This window comes from Hemicordylus capensis, chromosome 4, assembly GCF_027244095.1.
Source record: "Hemicordylus capensis ecotype Gifberg chromosome 4, rHemCap1.1.pri, whole genome shotgun sequence".
Taxonomy (NCBI): domain Eukaryota; kingdom Metazoa; phylum Chordata; class Lepidosauria; order Squamata; family Cordylidae; genus Hemicordylus; species Hemicordylus capensis.
In genome coordinates, this window is record NC_069660.1 from 37,148,478 (window position 1) to 37,173,014 (window position 24,537).

Here is a 24,537-nt window from a genome sequence, read left to right on the forward strand (position 1 = left end):
TACTACAAGAATAAGAAACCAGCAGGTACAATGCAAAGCACAGAGACATAGCAGTTCTTGACATTTCAAAAAGATGGAGCTCATTTCATCTTAGGCACATGTTTCTCAAGGAAACAATGGCAAAGAGGAATGTTGGCTTTTAACCACCATCTGGCACCTCTCCCAGCATGTATACAGGAAAAATCCTTCCAACAGCTGCCTTCAGCCTGCATCTTTCCACTGGGATGCAACCCACCTCCCCTCTGCCTCTTCATCATCAGTGCTGTTTTCCACATTACTTTGAAAAGGCGTGTTACACATTACATAAATGTAACACACATGGTGGTTTCTCATCGTGCACACATGACTTCTTGGCCGGCCTTATACAAAACAAAAATGTGTTATGCTCTTTCTGCATTTCGTTTCCAGACATTTTAGAAGCAGATGGACATGGGCTCCCATCTTGTAAAAGTAACCTGTGAAACAATCATTACATGGAAAAACTCCTGGGACATCAGGGTCACCAAGGCTGTAATTCTAGGACACTTACATGGGAGAAAATCCCATTCAAATCAGTGGAGACAATCAGGCTACAAAGCTACTAAAGAACAGGGGCTCAGATTCTGTGCAGTGAAACAGAGACAGCTCAGCAACGCCTATGCTGTTGTGGAATTCGGCTGTTCCACTGCAAACTTGAAGTTGCACAATCACAATTGTGTGATGCTGCGTCCACTGGAAATTATGGACATAGTGTCGCACAACTGTGATTACTGCCATTTTAAGTCAAGGTGGAACAGTGCTGAACTGTCTGTGTTTCACTGTGCAAAATAGAAGCCAATATCCAGTGACACCAGGCAGAATCTAGACTAAATTAGTCATGACTAAACACCATTTAAATAAATGAGAAGTTTAGTCACATCTAAGATCCCATTAACAATACCTGGCTTCTTGTGTTAGTAATAATTTCTCAGCCTCAGTTTCCCATCTTTCATACATTTTTTAAAAAAATGACATTAACGGGTACAAGTAGAAACTCATAAAACTGGATCTAAGAAAGGTGGTGTAAATAGTCACTTTGGAAACCATGTTTTTTTCAGCATCACTCTTCTATTCCTGTTATTCAGCTCTAATTGTTCTTTAGATGAGTTCTGCTTTTGTTAGCCTACTTTCCTTAGAGAAAGTAAACTTATGAAATCACCTGACAGTGTGTGTGTCCCCTCCTATCAATTTCACAATGCCTGGACCAATATGAACCAAAATGGGTAGTTAGGAATATGAAAGGAATATGGTCAAAATACTAGAAAAACATGCCAATAAAATTTACTAAAATTATCTTGCAACAAGCGTTGTTAGAGTACCATTATCCTTACAGCAGGGATTCTCATACTTGAGTCCCCTGATGTTGTTGGACCAACTCACCTTCAGCAATTGTGACTGCGGATTATGGGAGTTGCAGTCCAACAACATCTGGGGACCCAAATTTGAGCATCCCTGCTTGACAGGAACTGCAATAGCAGTATCTAAAAGGGGGGGGAAGACACAGATTTCACTTAATACTAAGCAACATTTTTAACACCTCCATGTTGGAGTCTCAGATGTGGAAACTCCTCTCTTTAAAAGTATATAAAAGCACTTTCAAGTAGGTTTCCTAATGCAGATTGTATTTGACCTGCAACTGATTATGGAGCATCTGCTAAAAGATGTTTTCAGCTGGTGCTACAAACAGGAAAAAGTCTACTTTCTTAAGCAGTTACCCACACCACTTGAAGAACAGCAACTTGGGACCATTCATCTGGCAGATGGGATCTGCAGCTCCCTACTGCAGCATTTTATGGATGCAATTACCTGGTCACCAAGATTAATAACTGCCATATTTAAACTTTTCCAATCACTTGCTTCTGTGCAGATGCAACTGGCAGTTTGCATAAGTCAACTTGGTTTCCCACAAAATAAGCACTTGGAAATTTTCTTCTAGTACTCACTATTTGTAGGAAGCAAATGAGATTTCTGACAGGCAATTTTGCTCTAAGCATGAGCAGCCCCAGATGTCCCTGGATTCACATTCATTGGTGGCGAGCAGAGAGGAGGTACATCGGGGTATACTGGTAGATCATGAGGCGATCCACAGTAGATAAGAACAGGTCTTCAATTCCCAACTGTTTAACAAGAACAGAACAAGAAGACCCTCCCTCTGCCCTAAAATAAGCTGCTGAAATGACAAATGCTTGGGGGAAAGCCAGGAATGGATTTCTGTCTGGAAGGACTGTGAGCTCAATTCTGGTACTGAAAAGAAATTCCTGGGCTGAGCATGTGCTCAGAGGCTGTCCCTTAGTTGTGCATGTATGGTGTTCACATTCCTCCCAGTGGCAGTTGCTGGAGCTCCTTGGAAGAAAGGTGAGATAAAAGAACAAACAAAGGCAGATACAAAAGGTGGCCTTGCACAACAGCGAAGTTCCCTACTTCCCATTAAGGACGTTCAACCCAGAAGCTTTTATAAGGAAATGGGAGTATTACACGACCAGATCTGGACTATTACAGCAAAGAAGGTTCTCTATGGATCTCTCTAAATTTCCCCCCTTTGACTAGAATGGAGTGGTGCCACTAAAATGGTACTTGGTCCATCATTCCTCAGGTCCCAAGTTTTGGAACTGCTGCAGGCTTAAGTCTAGGCAATGGATGTGAATAAAAAGACGAGAAAGGTAAATTCATGGCTTTTATTCCAAACTTTCTACAGGGTTCCATAGCAAGTGTTCACGGACTCCCACAAGGAACATTCCATTCCATTCATTCATGAAAAGGAAGACAGTGCTTGCACAGGACTCTACCAAGTATTCTTCCATGATATATATGGGACTGCAATTCCCCTGAGTGCATTAGAGTTACTGAACAAGAGAGGACTGTAAGCTTCTATGATACAAGAATAACTTGCTGTTTCAGTCTCTGAAAACTGGAGCAGGGGAGTAATGAGCAGAGAAGGAAGCTGTTGTTTTGTAAAACCTTGAGTTTTCACTGCCATATTAGAGCAACTTGTCAAACTGATGATTTCACGGTCACTTCCAGAAATCTGCTCCATATGTGGTCGACCAACAGGGTTTAAAAATAAAAATCGGCATTTTGTAGTTCAACATGTAAAAGATTCAGAGAACATTTCTCAGGCCACTCAGATAGGATAACTGTTATTTTGCTAGCACTCAGAGTTCAGAAATTTTCAGTCACAGTTGAAAACATGAGCCAAAAAAAGAGCAGTAGATTCATGTAGGAAAAGATGTGTTTATTACAAAATGCCAATGCATTTTGAGCTATGTGCTCTTCATTAGGAGAAAATAATTATGAAATAACAGTGATAAGGCATGGTGTTAAGGCATGAGGAATCTTTACAGAACAGTGGCTGACATACCACACAGCACTACACAAGGGCAAGTTGCACAAATGCAAAAATCTCAAATAATGTTACACAATCTGGACTTATTCTTGTGTAAGATCATTTGAGCAATTTTTGCATTTGTGCAACGTGTGCAGTTTACACAACTTCTGTACATGCAACTTGATTGGGCTGACATACCCTTTTGTGGTATGCCAGCCACTTATTTCATCATTCGAAACGCATTGGGGATTCTGTAATAAATGTGTATTTTCTTACGGAAATCCACCACTCCTTTTTTACTCAGTTTATGGTGCTGCCCTTCTGTTCTTCTTCCACAGTTTAGAATATCACACACAAACAACCATTTCTATTACTTCCCATTCCCTCCCCCTTATGATTAGAAAGGGTTGATAAGACTAAATGCGTTTTTTAAAAAATCAGATATTTAAAATTTAAATAGGCTTTTATTTTTATTTTTTTAAAGCAACTTGTTAAGAAAAGAACCTAGGTCAGAGAGATCATCATGAATATTAATCATAACTTCTAATTATATTCTATGAAGATGTTAATAGCAGTATATGGGGATGAGAAATAACAGACCTGATCAAGTGCCCCGCGCCCCTGGCCACAAAAGTGCAAAGACAAAACACGTCACTAAATGAACAGAAAATTTGAGGGGATGGAGAAGATCTGAGCAAGGAGTCGTCATCTGGATGCAAGGGGCAGTGTGTGTGTGGTGGAATAGAAAGTGAAAACAAAAGCGAAAGGAACATATTCATGCAGTCCTGAGGAAACCTTTTCAGAGTGTATCCTCCATTGTAGAAAGGAAACACCTATCATGGCAGCAGGCTGTAAAGGAGACCCCATTTGGGAATATTTTTAATGCAGTTCCAGTACCTGTGGGTAAGACAGGCATGTATGCAAAATGCAAACAGTGCAACAAAGAAATGCAAGGCCTGGTTGCCCAAACGAAGCAGCATTATGAGATGTGTGCACCTACCTTTTAAAAATCAAACCGAGACCTACCCCTGAATATGTATTAAGGTACATTAGACAACAAGAATGTGCTTTTACTAGAAAATAATGGTTAAACAGAATCTTCCTGACAAGTGATTTAAATCATTAAAATCAAGTCCTTCTTGATTTAATTTAAATCAAAGCAACCTTGTGATTAGTAAAGAAGGTCTAAAAGATGAGAAGACAAAAGAAAGTGAAAATTCATTGCAATATTTTCTACTTCTTTGAAAAGTATAAGCAGCACTTAAGTGCCCAACAAACAGATTACACCAAGAGCTGGAAGGCAACACCATGGTGAAGATGATTAAGTAATGTAAGCCAGTACTGTACACAAAAAGGAAGTGAAGAAAATTTTTGTATAAATAAAGAAACTTTACAAAAGAGTGCAAAATCAGGATTTTATTATTAATAAATACCACCATGGTAATAGAGGAGATGGAACATGCTTAGTTTGACCACAGTTTTCTTTCCTAAAAATGAACAGTGAACCTAAGCTCATGAAAGGAACATTGGTTCTTACCGTGAAGGGCTCTTTTTCCCAGGGATTGTAAGCTATCCTGTACAATTGGGTTGTGTTGGAGGCATGCTCAAAGCAGACAGGAAATAGTCAAATTTTAAGGCTTGTTTCTGGTGCCAGAGAGTGCCCATCGCCAATTGCGTGACTTCATTTGCCAAGAGAGCAGAGAGACGATGACAGTGTAGAGAGGTAACCAGGTCTATGGTAGCCTAAATGGGAAATAATATTAGCACAAACAGCATAGGAGAAGAAAACTTTAGAACACCACAAGGAAGGGATCCCCGAATATTTATTTGCCCTGGCAGCCATGGACACCCAAAACACTGGTTCCCTTTCCCGAGTGCAGAAACAACTATATACATCCGAAGGAGGGTCAGATGGCCTATGATCCCTAGGGGAAAGAACCCTTCACAGTAAGAACCAATGTTCCTTTCCCCAGCAAGATCGTAGGCCAGTACAACTGCGACATGCCCAAGCTGAGTTTGTCAAGAGGGACCAGATGTCATCAGATCACCTGTTGGAGGACCATGTAACTGAAGGCAGCCCGGGAAGTTAGAAAGGAGATCTTATAGTGCTTAATGAATGGTGCAAATGAAGGCCATGTAGCTGCTCTGCAAATGTCCGCAAGGGGAGTTTGGGCAGAGAACGTGGTCAAGGTAGAAGCGCTGCGAGTAGAGTGTGCCGTGATGTTGCCTGGGACCGGAAGGTTGGAGGCTTCGTACACAAGGGCAATGCAGTGATAGAGCCAGGTAGCCAACGAGGATTTGGATGCCTTGGATCCCAGGGAAGTCAGATGAAAGTTCACTAACAGGGAGTCCGACCGGCAAAGATTCTTGGTACATCAAAGGTAGATCCACAGGGCCCTGTGTACGTCCAGAGTGTGCCATATCTTTTCCCAGGAGTGGGTAGGGGAAGGGCAGAACAAAGGCAGGATGATGTCCTGGGCCCTGTGAAAGGTAGAGTTGACTTTTGGCAGTCAACATTGAGGAAAGCGGCATCTGGAATGAAGGTGCAGAGTTATTTTCAGGCTGAGAGGGCTGCAAGTTCAGAGATTCTGCAGGCAGAAGCAATGGCCACTAAGAAGAGGACCTTATAAGAGAGGGATTTCAGGGGTACTGAGGCCAGAGGTTCAAAGGGGGCTCTGGTGAGAGAACTTTGTTCAAGCGCCATGAAGGAAAGCAGTGAATGGGGTACCAAATTAGCCTTTCCCTGTAGAAACCTTGAGATGTGAGGGTGCAGAGCTGTGGATCCCGATGATGATAAATTGAGGACAGATGCCAGGCATGAAGCTTGGGTATTGAGTCTCAGTTTTAGAGCAATGCCTGTCAGTAGAAAGGCGAGGACTTCAGGGACTCCTGCCCTAAGTGGGTTCAGAAGTTTCCTGTGTGTGAATCACGAGGATGTGGCCCAGGTGGCTTGGTATATCCTGTTGGTCAAAAGCCTGCGGAACACCAAGATGGTGTTTTGTACGTTTAGTGAGTACCCTTTGCAGGATAGGAATTTGTGTTCAACCTCCAGGAGCGGAGATGAAGCCAGTCGGAGTCAGGATGTAGAATCGACCCTGGGACAGCAGGTCTGGATGTGGCGTGAGGAAGAGCAGAGGACATATGGCCAAGGATGTCAGGTCTGAGAACCACGAGTGTCTTAACCAGTGAGGTGCCACCAGGATGTTTTCCGCTCTTTCCGAAAGCATCTTATTGATCACCTTGGGGATGGTGGCAGTTGGTGGAAAGGTGTAATGGAGGCTGGAGGGCCAGGTTCCTGAGAGGGCCTCTGCCCCTCTGGTGTCTGCAAACTGGAGAAGAACTGCAGAAGGCGGTGGTTGAGGGGAGACGCAAAGAGGTCTACCTGTGGGTTCCCCAGAATGGACGTCAGATAGAGGAAGGTGTCTGGGTGAATAGACCATTCCACTGGATCCACTGCTTGGTGGCCGAGTCAAACTGCTTGAGCAATGGCAACTCCCCTGAGATGTTCTGCCACAATGAGGGCTATGTGACTCTCTGCACATTGAAATAGATGCTTGGTCTCCCTCATCAGGGCTTGGGATCTAGTGCCACCTTGGTGGTTGATATGCAATTTTGTGGTGACGTTGTCCATGCATAGGAGCACATGTTGTCCTTCTATGAGAGAGAGGAAGTGAATGACTGCTAATCGGGCAGCTCACAGTTCCAACCAATTTATGCTGTGTGATGTTTCACTGGGGGTGCAGCGCCCCTGAGCATACTGATGTTTTCCTGACTGTCCATGGTATCCTCAAAGGTCTTCTCCAGCACAAAGTTCAAAAGTGTCAATGCTTTTTCTATCTTGCTTCTTCAAAGTATTTTGACTTTGCTTAGCAGAAGTGAATATGCCAGAAGTGAGTATGTAAGGAGCAAGTCATTTCAACAGCATACAACTTGCATATCATTTTTACAATAATAGCAGCAGTTGAACAATAGTCAGTAGGTATGCAACACTTACTTTACAATATTTGGATTCTGAAAACCCTAAATGCACTTAATAATAATACGGTTTTTAGTATTTAATTGATTTTAATGTTTTGGTTTTGTTTGTTGTGAACCGCCCTGAGACCTTGGGTTGGGGCGGTATAAAAATGCACTTAATAAAATAACTACCTGAGGCAGCCCTTTAAAACATGGCAAATTCTTGGTTTTGGACTATAACACATTGGCCCCATAAAGGGCAATTTCAGATGTCTCTGCAACAGTATGGAGGGGGGAGATAATAAAAGAAACTCATAAAATTTTGTAGCATTCTAAAATAACCATAAGTCTACTGCTTGGGCCACATGTAACCTGTGGACCGTATGTTGCTTATTTCCTGCATTATGCTATTAAAAATGATAAGCCTCCTGGAACAGACAACAGAGTTGCTTATTTATATATGGGAGGAAAAGCACTATAAAAGTGGAGTAAATGCATAAGATCTGGAAGGAAGAGCTCCAAATGATTGCAATGACTCTTAGTCTCATCCATTTTTAAAAGCAAAATGGACTAGAAAGTGGTAATTACAGAAGTATCTCTTAACTGGCTACAACATTCGCATCTGCCATGGATCTAATTGTAAAGGATCAGGTTGAATGTAGAAAATTCCATTCACACATTATGTTCAACACTTCTACAAGTGAACACTGCACACAGGTACAGTCATTCACATTTGAAGGGCCTGTATCCAGGTTTACTTTTAAAATGAACACAGGTACAGTCATTCACAGAAACCCATGTACGAGCATACAGACATCTGTATGCTCATGTAGCATGATGTCTGAATTGGGCTGATGTGAAATTATTAACATGGAACCCACAGAATTCAGTCAATGCCTGGATGTCAGGCAGCAGAGGACTCAAATAGAGGGCTCTGTCTACAGGAAAGGTAGTCAAATTTGCAGATGACACCAAATTACTCAGGAGGCTGAAATCCAAAGCAGGCTGCAGAACTCCAAGAGGATCTCTCCAAATGGGTGAAAGGATTACAAAATGGCAAATGAAATTCAGTGCAATTAAGTGCAGAGTGATATACACCAGGGCAAAAACTCCTAGTTTCATATATACAGTGGTCCCTCTACTTACGAAATTAATCCGTTCCGAATGCACATTTGTAAGTCGAAAAATTCGTAAGTCGAAAAGCGGTTTCCCATAGGAATGCATTGGGAACGGATTAATGCGTTCCGGAGCCTAGAAAAAAGACCCAGACCCCCAGTAAGGCTTGCAAACTGCACAGGAACATTTCTTTTCAAGAATAAACAGGCAGTAAACAGGCAGGCAAGTCAAGGAAACTGCATGTAAAATTTGTAAGTTGAGGAAACCCCATCTAAAAATTTGTAAGTCGAGGAAACCCCATCTAAAAATTTGTAAGTCGAAAAAACTGCATCTAAAACCGGATCTAAAACTGCCGTTTGTAACTCGAAAAATACTTATGTCGAGTAGTTTGTAAGTCGAGGGACCACTGTATATATATATATATATGCTGATGGGTCCAAACTGGCTGTGACTAAGTAGAAAATATCTCAGGGAAATAGCATCAGTTCACCAAAAACGTCAATTCAGTGAATAGTGGCAATGAAAAAGATGAACATAATGTTGGGAATCATTAGGGATGGTGCCAAAAATAAAACTTCCAATATCATATTGCCTCTATGTAAATCAGAGGTGTGGGATTGAAAATATTCTCGACAAAAATTCCTATACTGTACTTTATTTTTCTGTGGAAGGTTTTCCATTTCTAAAAACTCATTGTTCCATAAAATTCAAAGAGAAAATGAATGCATGACACTGAAATTACTAACTTTGACAAAAATTGCAAAGTCATAGTTAATGTTTTCCAGGTGATTATCCCTAGGAAGTGTATGAGGCATTACATTTATGTTTTATTGGCTTTTGGAAGGGCTAGGGGTTGTGTGTTGTTGTTTTTAGCTAAATATCTAGGTCAGATAACATCCCAAATCAAATCCCAATCTGTTTGGAGAATCAGAAGAATTGCACAGTAAAGCTTTCTGAAGAATTGTAATATAAATTGTATGCAAATGAGAGAAAAATTTCCCAGGATTTTTTCCAATGCAAAACTTATTGGAAAACTCATGTTTGGAATATTGTGTACAGTTCTTTAGTGTTGAGCTGTGTATAGTTATAATCGCCCCCTCTTAAAACTGACATCACATTAAAAATGGCATAGCATTAGAAATGGTACAGAAGGCGGGGGGTGTGTGTGTGAGCAGTAGGTTGGTATACCTACCCTTAAAGGAAAAGCTACAGCATTTAGAGCATTTTAGTTTAGAAACAGATGACTAAAAGGAACATGACAGACGTTTGAAACATTATGAATGAGACAGGAGATACTTTCCTCCCTCTCTAATACTGCTAAAACTCAAAGTCACACAAAGAAATTGATTGGGAGTAGTTCAAACAGGCAAGGGAAGCACTATTTCACACAACACATCATTAACTTATAGCATTTCTTTAGGTATGAGGTTTTCAAGCTTGGGCCATTGTGGCGAGGATGACGAGAGTTGTAGTTCAACAACATCTGGGGAGCCAAGTTTGTGAATCCCTGGCTTAGGCAGATCTTAAAAGGAATTAGACACATGTAAGGAGGCTTTGTCTACCAATGGCAAAGGGAGACTTGCTGTTTGTGGAGTGGGGAGTGTGAAAGGCACCCACAATTCTATTTATCTTGGGGCTACACATCACTGGAATAACCATGTCTAGAAACAGTAATTTAATTAATTAATTTCATTTATTTAATATACCGCCTGACTCCAAAGGCTCTAGGCAGTTCACAAAAACATACAATAGTAAATATACAACAATAATTTGAGGAAGAAGAATTCCAGGCCATATGCTTGCTTGTCTTTCCCCCGAGGGATAAAGAATTATTATAATGTTAAGGTTAATAACACTTCAGACCCCACCCCCGGCAACACAATCCAAACTTCTGCTCTAGTTTGCAGGAAGCTCGGCGCCGGGGACCGAGGCGAGCTGCGGTTGCTCCTCCCGGCCGGCAGGAGCCTCTGCGGAGACCGTCAACCTCCAGATATCAGTACTGGGGAAGTACAACAGGAAAGTACTGCTGCCTTCATGCCCTGCTTGTAAACTTGCTAGAGGCAACCAGCCAGCCAGTGTGAGTGAAACAACACTAAATAAGGTAGACCCTTGGTTGGATCTAGTATGTATGACTCTTCTGCATTCTTATGGGCCTGCCACAGGTTCTCTGTCCCCAAGCCATTAGAGCTGGCTGGTCAGAGGAACATGGGAACCACTGGTCCACTTAGCTCAGGACTGTCTACACAAACTGGCAGCAGCTTCTCCTCAAGGTTACAGGCAGGAGGCTCTCTCAGCCCTATCTGGAGATGCCAGGGAGGGAACTCGGAACTTTCTGCAACCTTCTGCATGCAAGCATGTAGAAGCTCTTCCCAGAGCAGCTCCATCCCTTAAGGGATCTTATAGTGCTTATACATGTAGTCTCCCATTCAAATGCAAACCTGGGTGGAACCTGCTTAGCAAACGGGACAATTCATTCCTGCTACCACAAGACTAGGTTTCCTACAGGGGTTCAAATCAAGATTCTAGCCCTATACAAACATTACACTGCATGTGTGAACAGGCCCGTAAACATGTATGTGTTTTGTGTGGATTGTACAGTACATGTACAAAAACGTATGTTTTTATGTGAATTCTGAGGTTATTTCCACCTGCCATTTTGAGGACAGGAGCTATTTTGTGGCACCACTGTGCAAAAAAAAAAAAGAGAGAGAGAGAGGGAGATAACATTTTTTCACAAAATAAAAGTGTGATTTTTTTTTTTGCAGGGGGGCATTGCTGGACAGCTGGGGACACTCAGAGCATGGTAGGGCACTGGTCCCCCATTTCCCGTCCTTTTCATCCAATTCTTTGCTGCCTCAGGAACCTAACCCCCAATTCCTATTGCCTTAATGCCCCATTATCTGCGGTTTCACTATCCGCCCGCTGCACGGTTCTCCTGTACATTCACATAACATAATTGCCCCATTCAAACGTTAATCCATGGAGGCTGTACTCAGGTGCCCATGTTTCCTGCTCACAGAAGTGCCTGCCGTACAGCCTTTGCCTCTTCAGCAGTGTTTCCTCTAAGGCATGAGCAAGTTTTTTGATGTCTGCTCAATTAATTTTAGATCCCGCTCTAAAATTAAATTGAATCAGGAAGGTCCCACTCTGAATACTGCCTTGATACTGCCACCCAGGACAAAACAGATGGGGGTGGAAATAGAGAGAACACTGCTCTTCAGATGAAGACTGTCAGCTTCAGCTGCGTGTCAGGGGAAAGGGAATGACTGAGGTGCCAGGCAGGACTTCCGGGACTTTTCTGGAGGCTGTATTCAAGGACAGCCTCCATCGATTAAAGTCTGAATGAGGCTAACTTGTGATTACAACAGCCCCCAGAAACCTCTTGATCTAGACCAGGTGTTCCCAACCTTGGGTCACCTCCCCAGATGATGTTGGACTACAACTCCCATCATCCCCAACCACAATAGAAAGCCATTTTGGATGCGAATGATGGGAGCTGCAGTCCAACAACATCTGGCAACCCAAGGTTGGGAACACCTGGTTAGGGAATTGGATGAAACCAATGCCATTCTACTGTCTGATACAAAGCTTCTAGATCTGCTACACATCCACAATCTGGACACCTTGTTGCTGAGAGAAACCATCAGCTATCCATCCAAACACAGGTCCTGTTTTTCTGGCCCAGTTCAGATACAGTGGTAAACCACGATTTAATACTACATGAACAAGCCTACAGATCAAAACCTCACCCATCCCATCACTTCCTCTGTTATGAATGAGAGAGGAGAATGAATGCTTCCACTTACAGTATACTTTAAGAACGAAGTGTAACTCTCTGTTGTGTACAAACACAGGGATCTGTTAACTACAGTTAGAACAAGCCAAGTATCAAACCAGGATCAAACTATGGCTTGGTATCCTGGCTTGCTCTAACTATTGTTAGTTAACAATTCTGAGTTCATACACAATACTTTTTAAAAAATAGGTCTTTTCTGAAACAAAAGCAAAAGCTTTCACTCTTTCCCCTCATGTGTGGGGAGTACACAAACTCATAGGTCTCTTAAGCTCATTCATGTGACATTATTAAAAACTCGATATAAAAAAAAATTAGCACATCAGGAAGAAAAATGCTAGCAGAGCCTTCTCCCTGCCGTGAAAGTTTCCTCTTTGTAACTAGATTTTCTGAGGAGCATCCAAACATGTGATTTCCCCATTATTTCCCCCAAAGAAATAATTCTTTGGTTGAATTCATTTCCCCCACCCTCAGACTCTTAACACCTCATTCTATGGTATGTGTAGACCAAGTCTAAGATTCGAAGGGTGGAGAGAAAACCATGGAATAAAATCACTGTAGGGAGAATTCGCCTTACTCATTCTCCATCTCTTGACTTAACTCAATGGCCTTCAATCACTGCAGTCCATCAGCAAAATGGCTAAAGCCTAAAAATGGCACAACTCAAAACTACCACAGGAACCATCTTATCAAGATTAATATGAAGACAGAAAGAACACCGTGAAAGGAGTTACAAAAGCGGAGAGGGCACCCTTTCGATGAATACATCAAATATGAGGCCGAGGACTTCCTAATCCACTTGGCCTTGGTGATTACTGAAGGCAAAACACCAGAATATTCCATCAAGGGTAGGCCTGTAGACTTCCACAGACCACCAGCGCAACCTCCTCAGCCAACAACAACTAAGCATGACTGCAGTGACAAATCGGCCCAGCATCGTCAAGCTAGGCGCTCCAGGTCTGAGGTTATGTAACTGTGGGAAAATAATATTCCTATTATGGCAGAAGTGATGCTCCTTCCAGACTGTTGCTATAGTGATGAAGGGCCCACCGGAGTAGGGAAAACGTCAATTATTCTGCAAACCAAGCAAGACACGTTGCTGTGAGAAAGGTGGATTTGGAGCCAGTTCCACAACAAGGTGGTGACTGATTTATTGAAGAGAAGACCCTCTTATTGCCTCTCTGGTCTTTTTCATGCGTTTCTTTGTTTAGTTCTTGGCCCAGTGTTGAGATGTAATATTCTCTTAAGAGTAAGCACTGTACATGCAGACCTGCACTGGATGTTACTAGTTCACACGGGCTGCTCTTCTGGCAAAGAAGAACAGGCCACAAGCAGTGCTTTTAGGGTTTTTTGGTTGTTGTTTTAATATTAATAATCCATTTAATTAAGCAAGCCAAGTACTCAGCAGGCTAATTTCCTCTATTATAAATGGGAGCAAAGGCAATATCTGGTGCAACGCCAAAACAAAAGCGGATAGATAAGTCTCTGGGCTACACATTCTGTGGGCCTACAATATCCTCCAGAATGCATCATTGAAGAAACTGGAGTCAAAGGATGTTCATTGTGGGTGTTAGAAGTATTTTCTATTACGACATCCTGTTTCTGCTTTGTAGTTGCATTTTTCATTTTTCCTACTGCTTGGTGCTGTTAGAATCCCCAAACCATGGCAAACCCAATCCCTAGCCACAAGAGATAAATAGAAAAGAATAAAAGGTCTGTCTGCAGGTTCTGCTGTCTGCAGATTTCAAGGAATCTAGCTGAGACTGTGTAGAAGACCTGCTGCAAAAGGCTTCATATCTGCCTTTTATACAAAAACCATTTGCTCTCATGTGAGTACAAGACAGACACCTCTGCTTAAGAGAGCACTTTGGTTGGGGTGACGGAAGACTACCAGGCACCATTTCCATGCAAAAGTATTGAAACGTAACATGTCTTCGTTAAAGAATACTTACACTGGTGAACGCAAAGCCTACGTTTCCTCACTGAACTTTGGAACAACTTGCTGACTAATGTATATATACGCAGGCCACTGATGAAGATGGCAAGCTAGGGAATTCAAACATTCATACCTAAGTGTTAATGGCTATTATTTATTTATTTTTTTGCTTATCATATGTTTAGGAAATTAATTGTTTCAAAACAACTTTTTAAATCATTCTATGTAATATTGTAGCACAGCTTGGTTTATATAATTGTTTATGTCCATGATGTGACAAATTTTTTTATTGTGATGATTTCCCCCTTCTTCTCTTTGTCCCCTCCCTGAGATATCTGCAGACACATGCTCTGCAGATACCATAGCCAGATTTCACTCTTCTTGTATCCATTTTCTAATTTGGAAGGGAGGGAATTTATCTATATAGAAAGAGTCCTATGTTGAGGTTGAGAAGACTGGAACTGATGACCTTTTAGCATGCGCCATCCTCTATGATTTTGCAATTAGACCAGAAATGGGTGTCGGCAGTGCTTTAGGTGGTTTCATGGATCTGCTAAAGCACTAGTATGGACCATATATTATTTGGCAAAGGAAATAAATGACAGAATGACATATTAAAGGCACCATCTTTCTATTTTGGAACATTTTACTTTACACATCATTTAATGCAGGGCTGCGAAACTTTGGCCCTCCTGAAGATGTTGGCCTACAATTCCCATAATCCCAACTACTAACCACTGTGTCTGGGGATGATGGGAGTTTTCGTCCAAAAACAGGAGGGCTGAATTTGTGCAGCAAATGATATGCAGTAAGAAAATGCTTCTTTTATTTTCCGATAGAGATGGTACCAAATCTGAAACCAGGGTAAAAACTGCTCCTTCCATTTTTTATACATATGCTGTATTGGTTGAAAATAAAATTAAAATTCTAAAAAACAAACAAACCACCAAACCTGCTGCTTCAGATAATTCCCATCATTATACAAAACCAAGTAAATCTATTTCAGGATCTTGCAAATGCTGAAAGGGGGAATGTAGGAATGGTTCCTGTATTAGGGCCCAGGGCTTAATTTTCATGTCCGAGACAGAATCTATAGATGCTTTTGGGTGTTACAGCTTGGAAGGAAGATAGGCACAGCTAGGCAGGTCTTAAAAATACATGCTAAGGGCACAACAGAAAACATGTTGCTCTTTAATGCAAGAGAGGAGACAAAATTTATCCTCACATTCAGTTGCAGGTTGCTAGGTAATAAGGAAAAGGCTGCTATTAACGGTAAATAAAGATGGTCTTCACACCATGATGGATGTGGGCGGGCGGGCAGGGGAGCCAGGGGAGAACCAAACCTTACCTTTATTAGTACATATTATCAGCGTGGCAAGAACTGATTGAGAGTTCACAATGTTTAGATTGTGAGCCCTTTGGAGACAGGAGACCATCTTATTTATGTTTGTTTGTTTGTTTGTTTAATGTAAACTGCTTTGTGAATTTTGGTTGAAGAGCAGTATATAAATATTTGTCGTCGTCGTAGGAAGGCAGTGAATCAGGGCCACTAGACGTTCTGTTCTCAGGTCCAAAATACCACAGTATAATAAATACATATTAAAAAGTTGTTTAAAAACAACTCAAGGCCTTTTTATTTGTTCAGGCTTTTACCCCCTTAGGGGCTGCTAGGTCTCTCAGCAATCCTGCTTCAATTTGCCTTTTTATGGTTGGTTTTTTTGGTTGTTCTGTGGTGTTTACTGTTTAACTGATTTACAGATTTTTTTTAATGTGATTGTTATGGGGTATAATTGTATTTTAATTTTTGTAAACCGCCTTGGGATGCCTTATGAAAGGTGGTATAAAAATTGAACAATAACTATAAATACATTTATTATTTCTACTGTGCCTGCTATACAATACTAAATGCCATGTAGTGCATCGAGCACATACATAATAGAGAATAAAGCACGGGCACATGTTTCAAACATATCTTCCTTTGCAAACACAAGGATTCTGCAATCAAATAAGAATTATGCCCCTGCTCCTGTATACTTTGAAGCAAAAAGCCACACATTTGAAAAGGTAAAGGTAAGGTTGTGCCGTCGAGTCGGTGTCAACTCCTAGCAACCACAGAGCGCTGTGGTTGTCTTTGGTAGAATACAGGAGGAGTTTACCACTGCCTCCTCCCGCACAGTATGAGATGATGCCTTTCAGCATCATCCTATATTGCTGCTGCCCGATATAGGTATCAGTGGGGATTCGAACCAACAACCTCTGGCTTGGAAGTCAAGCCATTTCCCCGCCCCACCATTAGGTGGCTGGGGCTTACTTACTCGATGTGAAAACTGTCACAGACATCCAAAGTCTAGTTTTGCAACATCTCTAGCACTTTGGACCAGTTCACACATATCCAGTGTTTGGAGATGGCAATATCTGAGTAGCAACCTGCATGTGTGAATGAGCAGCCAGCACAGATCACATTCCACAGATCTTCCAGATCACTTTAAACTTTCCAATGGAACCAATTCATCCACATTCAGCTTGGCGTCATGACGTGCGTATATCAACAATCCCTAAAGAAACAGAGTTCCCAGACTCCTCTTTTTAAGGAGCACTCCTTAATTCAGATTCTGACCAAACTACAGACCATCCTTCCAGATGTTCCTCGCCTTGGGAAGCCATTCACCAGACATACAACTTTAAAATGGCCTGTGACACACAGGTATGTGGAGCAAGTCAGATGAATAACATGACTTCTCTGCTAGGCTGCCCTAGCATGCCTTTCAGTTCTTGTTCTAGAAGACTATGAAGGCATTCACACGACACGAGCTGCCTGGTCTTCTGGAGTGCCAGGGGCCCGGCTGCTCCAGTTGAGGGTTACCCGCCTCTTCTACCCAGCATTATACCGTGGGTTCATTCTACCTCGGCAGGCGATTGTCTGTGTGATCACCGCTAGGTAGCTGGGCTTCCCCCTGGCCCACCACCATTTTGGGCAGCAAGCTGGGAGGGATAGAGTGGCCGCGCTGAACGCAGCAACTGCTCTACTGAGCAGCTGCTGGCGCAGGACACACTGGGATGATAGAGGACTTCCAACCCCAGCTCTGGACTCCACCGCACTGCTGCTCATGTGAGTGTGCGGCACAGCGGAGGCCAAGATGGCAGCCACTCGTCTGTGGGTATAAGCAGGCAAGCTCCTGCCTCCCCCACAGCCGCCCTCCCGAGCACGTGGCTGAGGTCGTGTGCATGACCTCTATGGCTACAGGGCACTGCCTGAGACCACATGATACAGCCACCTTGCTGAAGCCAAGCAGGTCTTGGCCTGGCCAGTGCATGGACAGGACAGAGTCTGCCTGGGGACTCTATGTTCACTATCTTGAGTGCCACGATGAAAGAAAAGTGAGATAACAATAAAATGCTAAGAACAAATGACACAATCCAAGAGAGCCTCCTTTGTTTGGGAGGTTTTGGACTAGCAATGCTATTTAACTACAATCGACATTACAATCTGTCACCTTAGAATTTGATTATCTACCCACTATTTTAATTTTAACTTTTGTAAACTGCCTTGAGAGACGTGTTTAGGTGGTACATAAATATGCCAAATAAAAATAAAATCCTTCATGGGCTTTTGAAGGACTAATACAAGAATGGCCAACCTGAGCATCTCAAACTGTTGATGGACGACAACTCCCAACATTCCCAGCTGCAAACTGCAGCTGAGGATGATGGGGACTGTAGTCCAACAGCAGCTGAGGAGATTCAGGTTGGCCACTCCTAGACTAAAGTATTACTTATGGCCCCAAAGAATCTCAGAACAGGACTCATCACTGGCAATCTTAGCTCTCTACAGATTTTTAAACAGCACTCTACGTACGAGTCAAAGAAACATACACAACAGCATATGGTTAGTTTACAGATAGAAGAAGAAATAGGATCCCCTCAATCATGAGGAAGGCACACACTATCACGAAAAAGGAAAATTATTCTCCCCACCACAATTTACTACTGTACTGAACACTGATGCCCACAGAGAACTCTATGACAACAAAGAGCTGATGCATTCTAGACTGCAATTTTCCCCTCCCTCAAGCTCAGTTTAAGCTGCTTTATTGTCTCCAAAATTAATGCATACAAAGCTTGGACAGCAATATTAAATTAGTGATGTCTAAAGGCCCATCTTGCAGAGTTTACAAGAGGATTACAGCTAATCAATCCACCATCCAGCTGTGAAAACCTCTGCCTGAAAGGCTGCTAAATTGGTTACTAATGGCTTATCTAAGAGATTAGAGCATTTCTGACTTTGCAGATTCCAGAGAGGTAGCCATGTTCCTGTACTGCAGCAAAAACAACAACGGAGTCTTTGGGCATTTTTAAAAGTATCAGCTTTATTGTGGCATAGGATTTTGTGAGCCCTCTTCATAGTGCTGTCCTCAGTTGCTATTTAAGTACATATTATGTACTGTACCTGCACATAAGAAGGTCATGGCATGTAAAAATATGGGCTTTATGTAGCAGTGTCAATAGACTTCATCTACAGCTTCTATTTCATGGCCATTTTGGCCCAAATGCTTACATTTTATTTAGTGTGTGGGTGCCCCAACTAAGGCCAACATTATCGCACCTCATGAAGTGGGCTCCAACCCATGAAAGTTTATGCCACAGTAAATTTGAGTGTCTTTAATAGGGAAGCCTATCTGTCTTTATTTTGCAGACTGATAGATGGATTTCGTGAAGGATAGTAGAAAAACAGGAGTTCCTAATTTCCTAGTTTTTACCTAGTACTCAATCACAGCCCTCCATTGCTTCATGTATGAATGATCTCGTTGCAGGGATACAGAGTGCATGTGTGTGTTGGAGGAGGTGGTGGTGGAGGAAGGGAGAATTAGACTCAAGTGTTACTGACTCTGTTTGTCTTTACATTCCAATGCAGATGCAGCAGACAACACATGCTAAAAAGTGAGGCTCACAGAACAGTTAAGATTTGTATTGCATGGAATAATGCACTCTTTATGTGTAATATAACGAATCAAAAGTTTGTCAGTGCAATCCGACAAAGTTGGTAGATACTCCGATAGTACATCTGACTGAGGAATTCAGCCTTGAAAATAAGTTCACAGAAGTGCTGGCCCACAGGATTTTGTACTAGCCAATCTACTAAAAACATCTACAGGAGATGAGTGAGACAGAAAGAACACCTCCTACTCTTACAAAATCCTATTTGTCTCATCATGTCCAGGCAAATTTTACTCAATAAGGGTGAATGGACAATTAACTGTTTACCTGCCTGCTGGAATTAGGATTGAAACTTGGTGTCAAAATCCTTAGAAGATGGTTTAATAAAGCTTTACACTGCTTCAAAACTGGTATTTTACTAATATCTTTTTAAAAATCAAAAATAAAATTTGCAATCATGCTATCCTATAACTATATTCAAACTTGAGAACGTGGAAGGCAAAAATTAGTACCTTTGACAGAATAAAAGCTTGAAAAATAATTTATTTTAATCTTGAGAAAAACAGGAAATCTCTTCTCTTCTAGCAGATCTGACGTCTCAACAAGGCAAGAAGGAGAACTGGGATATGTGGGACTGTCAGGTGATCAAGACTAACATTTGTCATTAGATATGCACAAAAATCAAAAGTTATTTATTCCTGAAATGGCAGATGGCCCAAATCTATTTAGATCCATGTACTCTAGTATGAGCTAAAGGATATTCAACTTGGGATGAATTGCATGCATATCAAATATTTGTGAGGTATTACATATTAAAAAGATATTACATATTAAGAAGATCTTTGCAGGCAACACACCACACTTCAGCAGATTCAGGAATAAAATCAGAGTTTTGTGAACTTCCCATTCGTACAATAATGCTTTCACCCACAGTTGTTGGCCCAATAAAATAAAGTCAACTCAACCATTTATTTTATTATAGTTTTATCCTGGCTTTCCTCACTTGTGATGGCACACAATATTCCCCTGCTTTTATTTCATAAGACCATAAAGGTTCTGCTGCATTAAATCAAAGAAGGGACATAGGAAGCTGCCTTCTGCTGAGTCAGACCACTGATCTATCCAACTCAGTATTTTCTGCACTGACTGGCAGTGGCTCTCCAAGGTTTCAGACAAGAATCCTTTCCAGTTCTACTGGAGATGCCAGGAATTGAACCTGGGATCTTCTGCACACAAAGCAGATGCTCCACCACTAAGCTACAACACCAAAGGTCCGTCTAGGCTAGTATCTTGTTTTCACAACACAATGAAACCCACAAGCAAGGCAGGAGGGCAACAACCCTCACCCTGCAACTGGTGTCCCTAGCAAATGGTATTTAGTGGTATACGGCCTCTGGAGGCTCTAACCACTGATAAAATCCCCCAGAAATTGGTCTAATCTCTTTTTAAAGGAGTCTGATGATGATGATAAAAATAACAATAATACAGCATTTGTATAGTGCTTCCAAGTGTTCAGAATGCTTTAGATGCTTGGTGCATTCCACATAACCAACCTGTAAAGTATTATTATTACCTATTATTATTATTATTATTATCATCTACATTTTATATCCCATTCTTCCTCCAAGGAGCCCAGAGAGGTGTACTACATACTTAAGTTTCTCCTCACAACAACCCTGTGAAGTAGGTGAGGCTGAGAGAGAAGTGACTGGCCCAGAGTCACCCAGCTAGTTTCATGGCTGAATGGGGATTTGAACTCAGGTCTCCCCGGTCCTAGTCCAGCACTCTAACCACTACACCACACTAGCTCTCAAATTATCCCCCATACTGCAGCTTGGAAGCTCAGGTTGAAAGGGAGTAGCATGCCTAAGGCCACTGGGTGAGTTCATGACAGGGGTGACATTCAAACCCAAGACTTCCAGATTTGTAGCTCAGTCTCTTCTCAATCATTGTATGCACCAGCTCTCTAAATTAATTTCAACTGGCCATTCTGCCATAGCTCAGTAGCAGAGCATCCATTCTGCAGGCAGAAGGCTCCAGGTTCAATCTTAAGCACCTCCAGGTAGTGCTGAGAAGAAAGACCCCTGCCTGAAACTTTGGAGATCCGCTGCTAGTCAGAGTCGACAATGCTGAGTTCGACAGTCCAATGGTCTAACTTCCTATATACAGCAGCTTCCTACAGACTCCAAGCCAGTGCCCATCTTGACATCTTGCACTCTTGAACTTCAGTCAATGCATGCTCAGTTCTGAAAACTGATTATGCACTGAGTAAAGAGGCATTTTCACATCCTTGCAACAATTCTGTGAGATAAGGTAGGATGAAGTAGTACTTAAATAAAAAGACTGCTATCAAAAATAAAACTTGCAGCCACACTATCATGCAACTACTGCATGAGATGGACTCAGTAGCATTGGTATCTAATCAAGACAGTGATTCGCCAAGGAAAGCTGCTAATACCGTATTTACCCAAATACAAGACAACCCTGAATTTAAGACAAGCTCCTTAAAAACAGAGGTTAAATACAGGTTATAAAAAGGAAGAGGATTCTGAATTTAAGATGACTCCCCTGATTTCTAACATGAAAGAACTGGGGGGGGGGGGGGACTAGTTTTGGATTTAGGTAAATACTGTAAGTTTTGTTCCTTGAGAAGGATTTGAATCAGGGTCTCCCAAGTCTAACACTCCTAAGGCCTGCACTGCATTGGTGGTATTCATCGATGTAGCTCAACATGCCAACAACTTTACAAAAAGCAGAACTGCATAACCACTGAATGATTGTCTAGGGTAAGGAAGGATTTCCCCAAGTGACTAGGAAAGGAAACGATTGTTTCCTCTTAGGCCAAGGGTTCTCAAACTTAGGTCCCCAAATGTTGTTGGACTACAACTCCCATCAACCTTAGCCACAACAACTAAGGAGGATGGGAGCTGTTCTAAAACTTGGTCTCCATATGTTGTTGGGCTATATACCCACCCCTAGCTGTTGTGGCTGGGGATGATGGGAGTTGTAGTCCAACGTCTGGGAACCCAAGTCTGAGAACCGCTGTCTTGGCCCACTGATGCACCACAAATGGCTGAACAGTGCTATGCTGTGCAGCTCTACTCAAAAGTAAATCCCCACGGGGCTCAGTCTGTGGAGTTTAGCCCCGAGCAAGGGTGTTTAGGATTCTAGCTCAGCACAGCCAGGCCAATTTGTGGACACATCTGCAAGGCTAACAAAAAAGCATTTCATGTTTTTATTTTGAACGAATGCATGTATTAATCAGGCTTAAAATTTCACCAGCCGAGTCCCTTACAATATAGAGAGTTCATTTAAACGGGAACCCTTAAGCCCAAATCAGAACTTTAAACAAAAAGCAAAGAATATATAATCACATGCATGAATGTGCTTACTATGTCTGGAGGATGTACAATCTATATACTGCACCCTAATATATACATTTATTTTTTTTAAACTTACTCGCGCCTTCGATTTTGTCCGAGCCTCTGCTCCAGATGATCTGCCTGGTCTCCAGCTTCACTTGGAACGTTTTTCTTTCTGGCCTCTGGGATTTCTTGGAGTAAAACAAAGTCATCACAGTGCCTACTTCCAGGCTCCTGTAGAGGTGAATCACTTCGGCTTCACTTTGGATACAGGGTCCATTGGTAAAAACAGACGCCATAGCTCCCTCTTCCTCCTCCCCCCCCCCGCCCCAGCAAACGCTGGGGGATTTTTTTAAAAAAACTTTGCAAACAAAAGAAAGAGAACTTCAGCCTCCTTTATGCTAGAGCTGGAGGAAGAAGAAAAATAAAGAGTGTTGGGTTTTGTTTTGGGTTTTTTTGGTGGGGAGGAATTAACTCAACATCCTTCCAAGTGTAGTCCTTTTTGTAGATCACGGCTCAAACGCAATATTTAAAGTACACGCATATAAAAACCTATCTCCTTTCCTCCAGGGAAAGGGGAGACTGTCCCAATGAATCGATGTTTATATTAAGGGGGTTAGGAGAGAAAATCCAGCGCGGTCGGTTGGTGCTTCCCCTCGTAAAACCAACAACTTTTCACTCCAAAAAACCAGCAGAAAATCGCCTCTCTGCTGCTTGAGATCATGCACCATTTTTTCCTCGGGTTTTTTTCCTCCCCTCTTCCTTTTCTTCGCCTTCCCAAGCGGAGTCTAAAGCGAAACCAACCAGCAAAGAGGAGAAGCGGGGGCGGGGTAGGAGGAGAAAGAAAAGAAATATTAATTGCAGAGAGGACTTTCCCAGCTCAAGGCTGGCTGGGCGCTGAAAGGATTGGAGTCAACCGGAGCTGGAGAGAAGAAGATCTCTTGCAAGCCCCACGGTCTCTTTCTCTCCCAGCCACCCCCCTCCTTGCACCGATTACTGCCTGCCGGCCTCCCGCCCCCTTTGCACTCACACACTGTCTCTTCTGTGTCTGCAGATCTCTCCCTGGATCGATCAGAGAGGCTGATAAAGATCTCTCCCGAGAGCTTTGCAAGTAATGGCTGGAAGGAAGAAGGAAAATAACACCCCCCGCGCGCGCGTGTGTGCATATGCGTACATACGCACTAATTCATGTACATGTGTGTGCGCGCACACATATAGGGTTCTTCATTAGTTCATTCATTATCAGATCTTTCATTAATACGTGTAATGCATATATACCTACATAATTCATTCATTCATTCACTCTCTCTCTGATTCCCCCCCCTACATTAATCCGAGTCGACCTCACACTGTTAAAAGGTTCTTTTGTATGGGGCTGGCGGGGAGGGGGCGCTTCTACAGCAACGTTGCAAGGGAGTGCGGTGTGGGGGGAAACAAGAGAAGTGACCACCACCAACCCCCGAAAATAAACGAGTGCAGGAACTGGCGGGGGGGGGGGATTAGTCATTCGTCTGCCCAAAGCGGAGCCTGGAATGCGAAATCTGCCTGGGGTCCTCTGAGACTGAGCTCGGCTTTCTCTTGCCTTCCGTCTGATCCCCCTTTGCTTAGAGCATCCTGCTTAAAATGCCTCTGGAGAGGACGGAGACAGAAAGCTGCAGAGTGAGTGAGGTGAGTAGGTAGACGCTCGCTCAGAGAGACTCCCACGAGCCCTTCCCCCAGCAGCTTTGCATTAAAACAAAGCAGAGAGCAAGAGAGAGGGGGTGGAGAGAGAAGAGTGATTAGTCTCTTAAAGAGATATCAGGCTCCACACTTCAGGGGGCCTTCTTCCCCGTCTTGCCTCCTCCCGGTCACCGCCTACTGCAGCATGCGTGTGTTCTCCTGAATGTCTGACTGTTCCATCCTGGGCTCGGGTGGAGGGGGGGATGTTGCACGCGCGCGCCACTCACACGTGACAGTGCACAAACAACGGAAAGCAGGAAAAAGGCGATGTGGGGTGAGAGGTATTGTTCTGGCAGCCACCTGCAAGATATGAGGCTGCAGTGGGGACAGACAGAAGAAAAGTACGTTTTCAGACGATCCGTAATTAACTATGGAA

General features: G+C 42.6%; 1 protein-coding gene and 1 non-coding gene across 6 annotated transcripts in view; both read right to left on the reverse strand.

Annotated features, from left to right (window-relative positions):
• Nucleotides 1-23,778, reverse strand: part of PLCG1 (phospholipase C gamma 1) — a 146,851-nt gene extending 123,073 nt beyond the window's left edge. For 4 of the 5 annotated variants that reach the window (XM_053251003.1, XM_053251001.1, XM_053251002.1 and 1 more), the window contains exons 1-2: nt 23,473-23,778; nt 22,540-23,230 (exon numbers count right to left, since the gene is read on the reverse strand). In XM_053251003.1, the coding sequence (XP_053106978.1) occupies nt 22,540-22,741 (202 nt within the window). In that variant the 5' untranslated portion in view covers nt 22,742-23,230; nt 23,473-23,778. Of the gene's footprint in view, nt 1-22,539; nt 23,444-23,472 lie in introns of those variants that run through there. The other variant, XM_053250999.1, reaches the window with a different exon arrangement.
• TRNAT-UGU (transfer RNA threonine (anticodon UGU)) lies at nt 20,276-20,347 on the reverse strand. The gene has a single exon. It is a non-coding gene; the product is annotated as a tRNA-Thr (tRNA).
• Nucleotides 23,779-24,537: the final 759 nt, after the last annotated feature.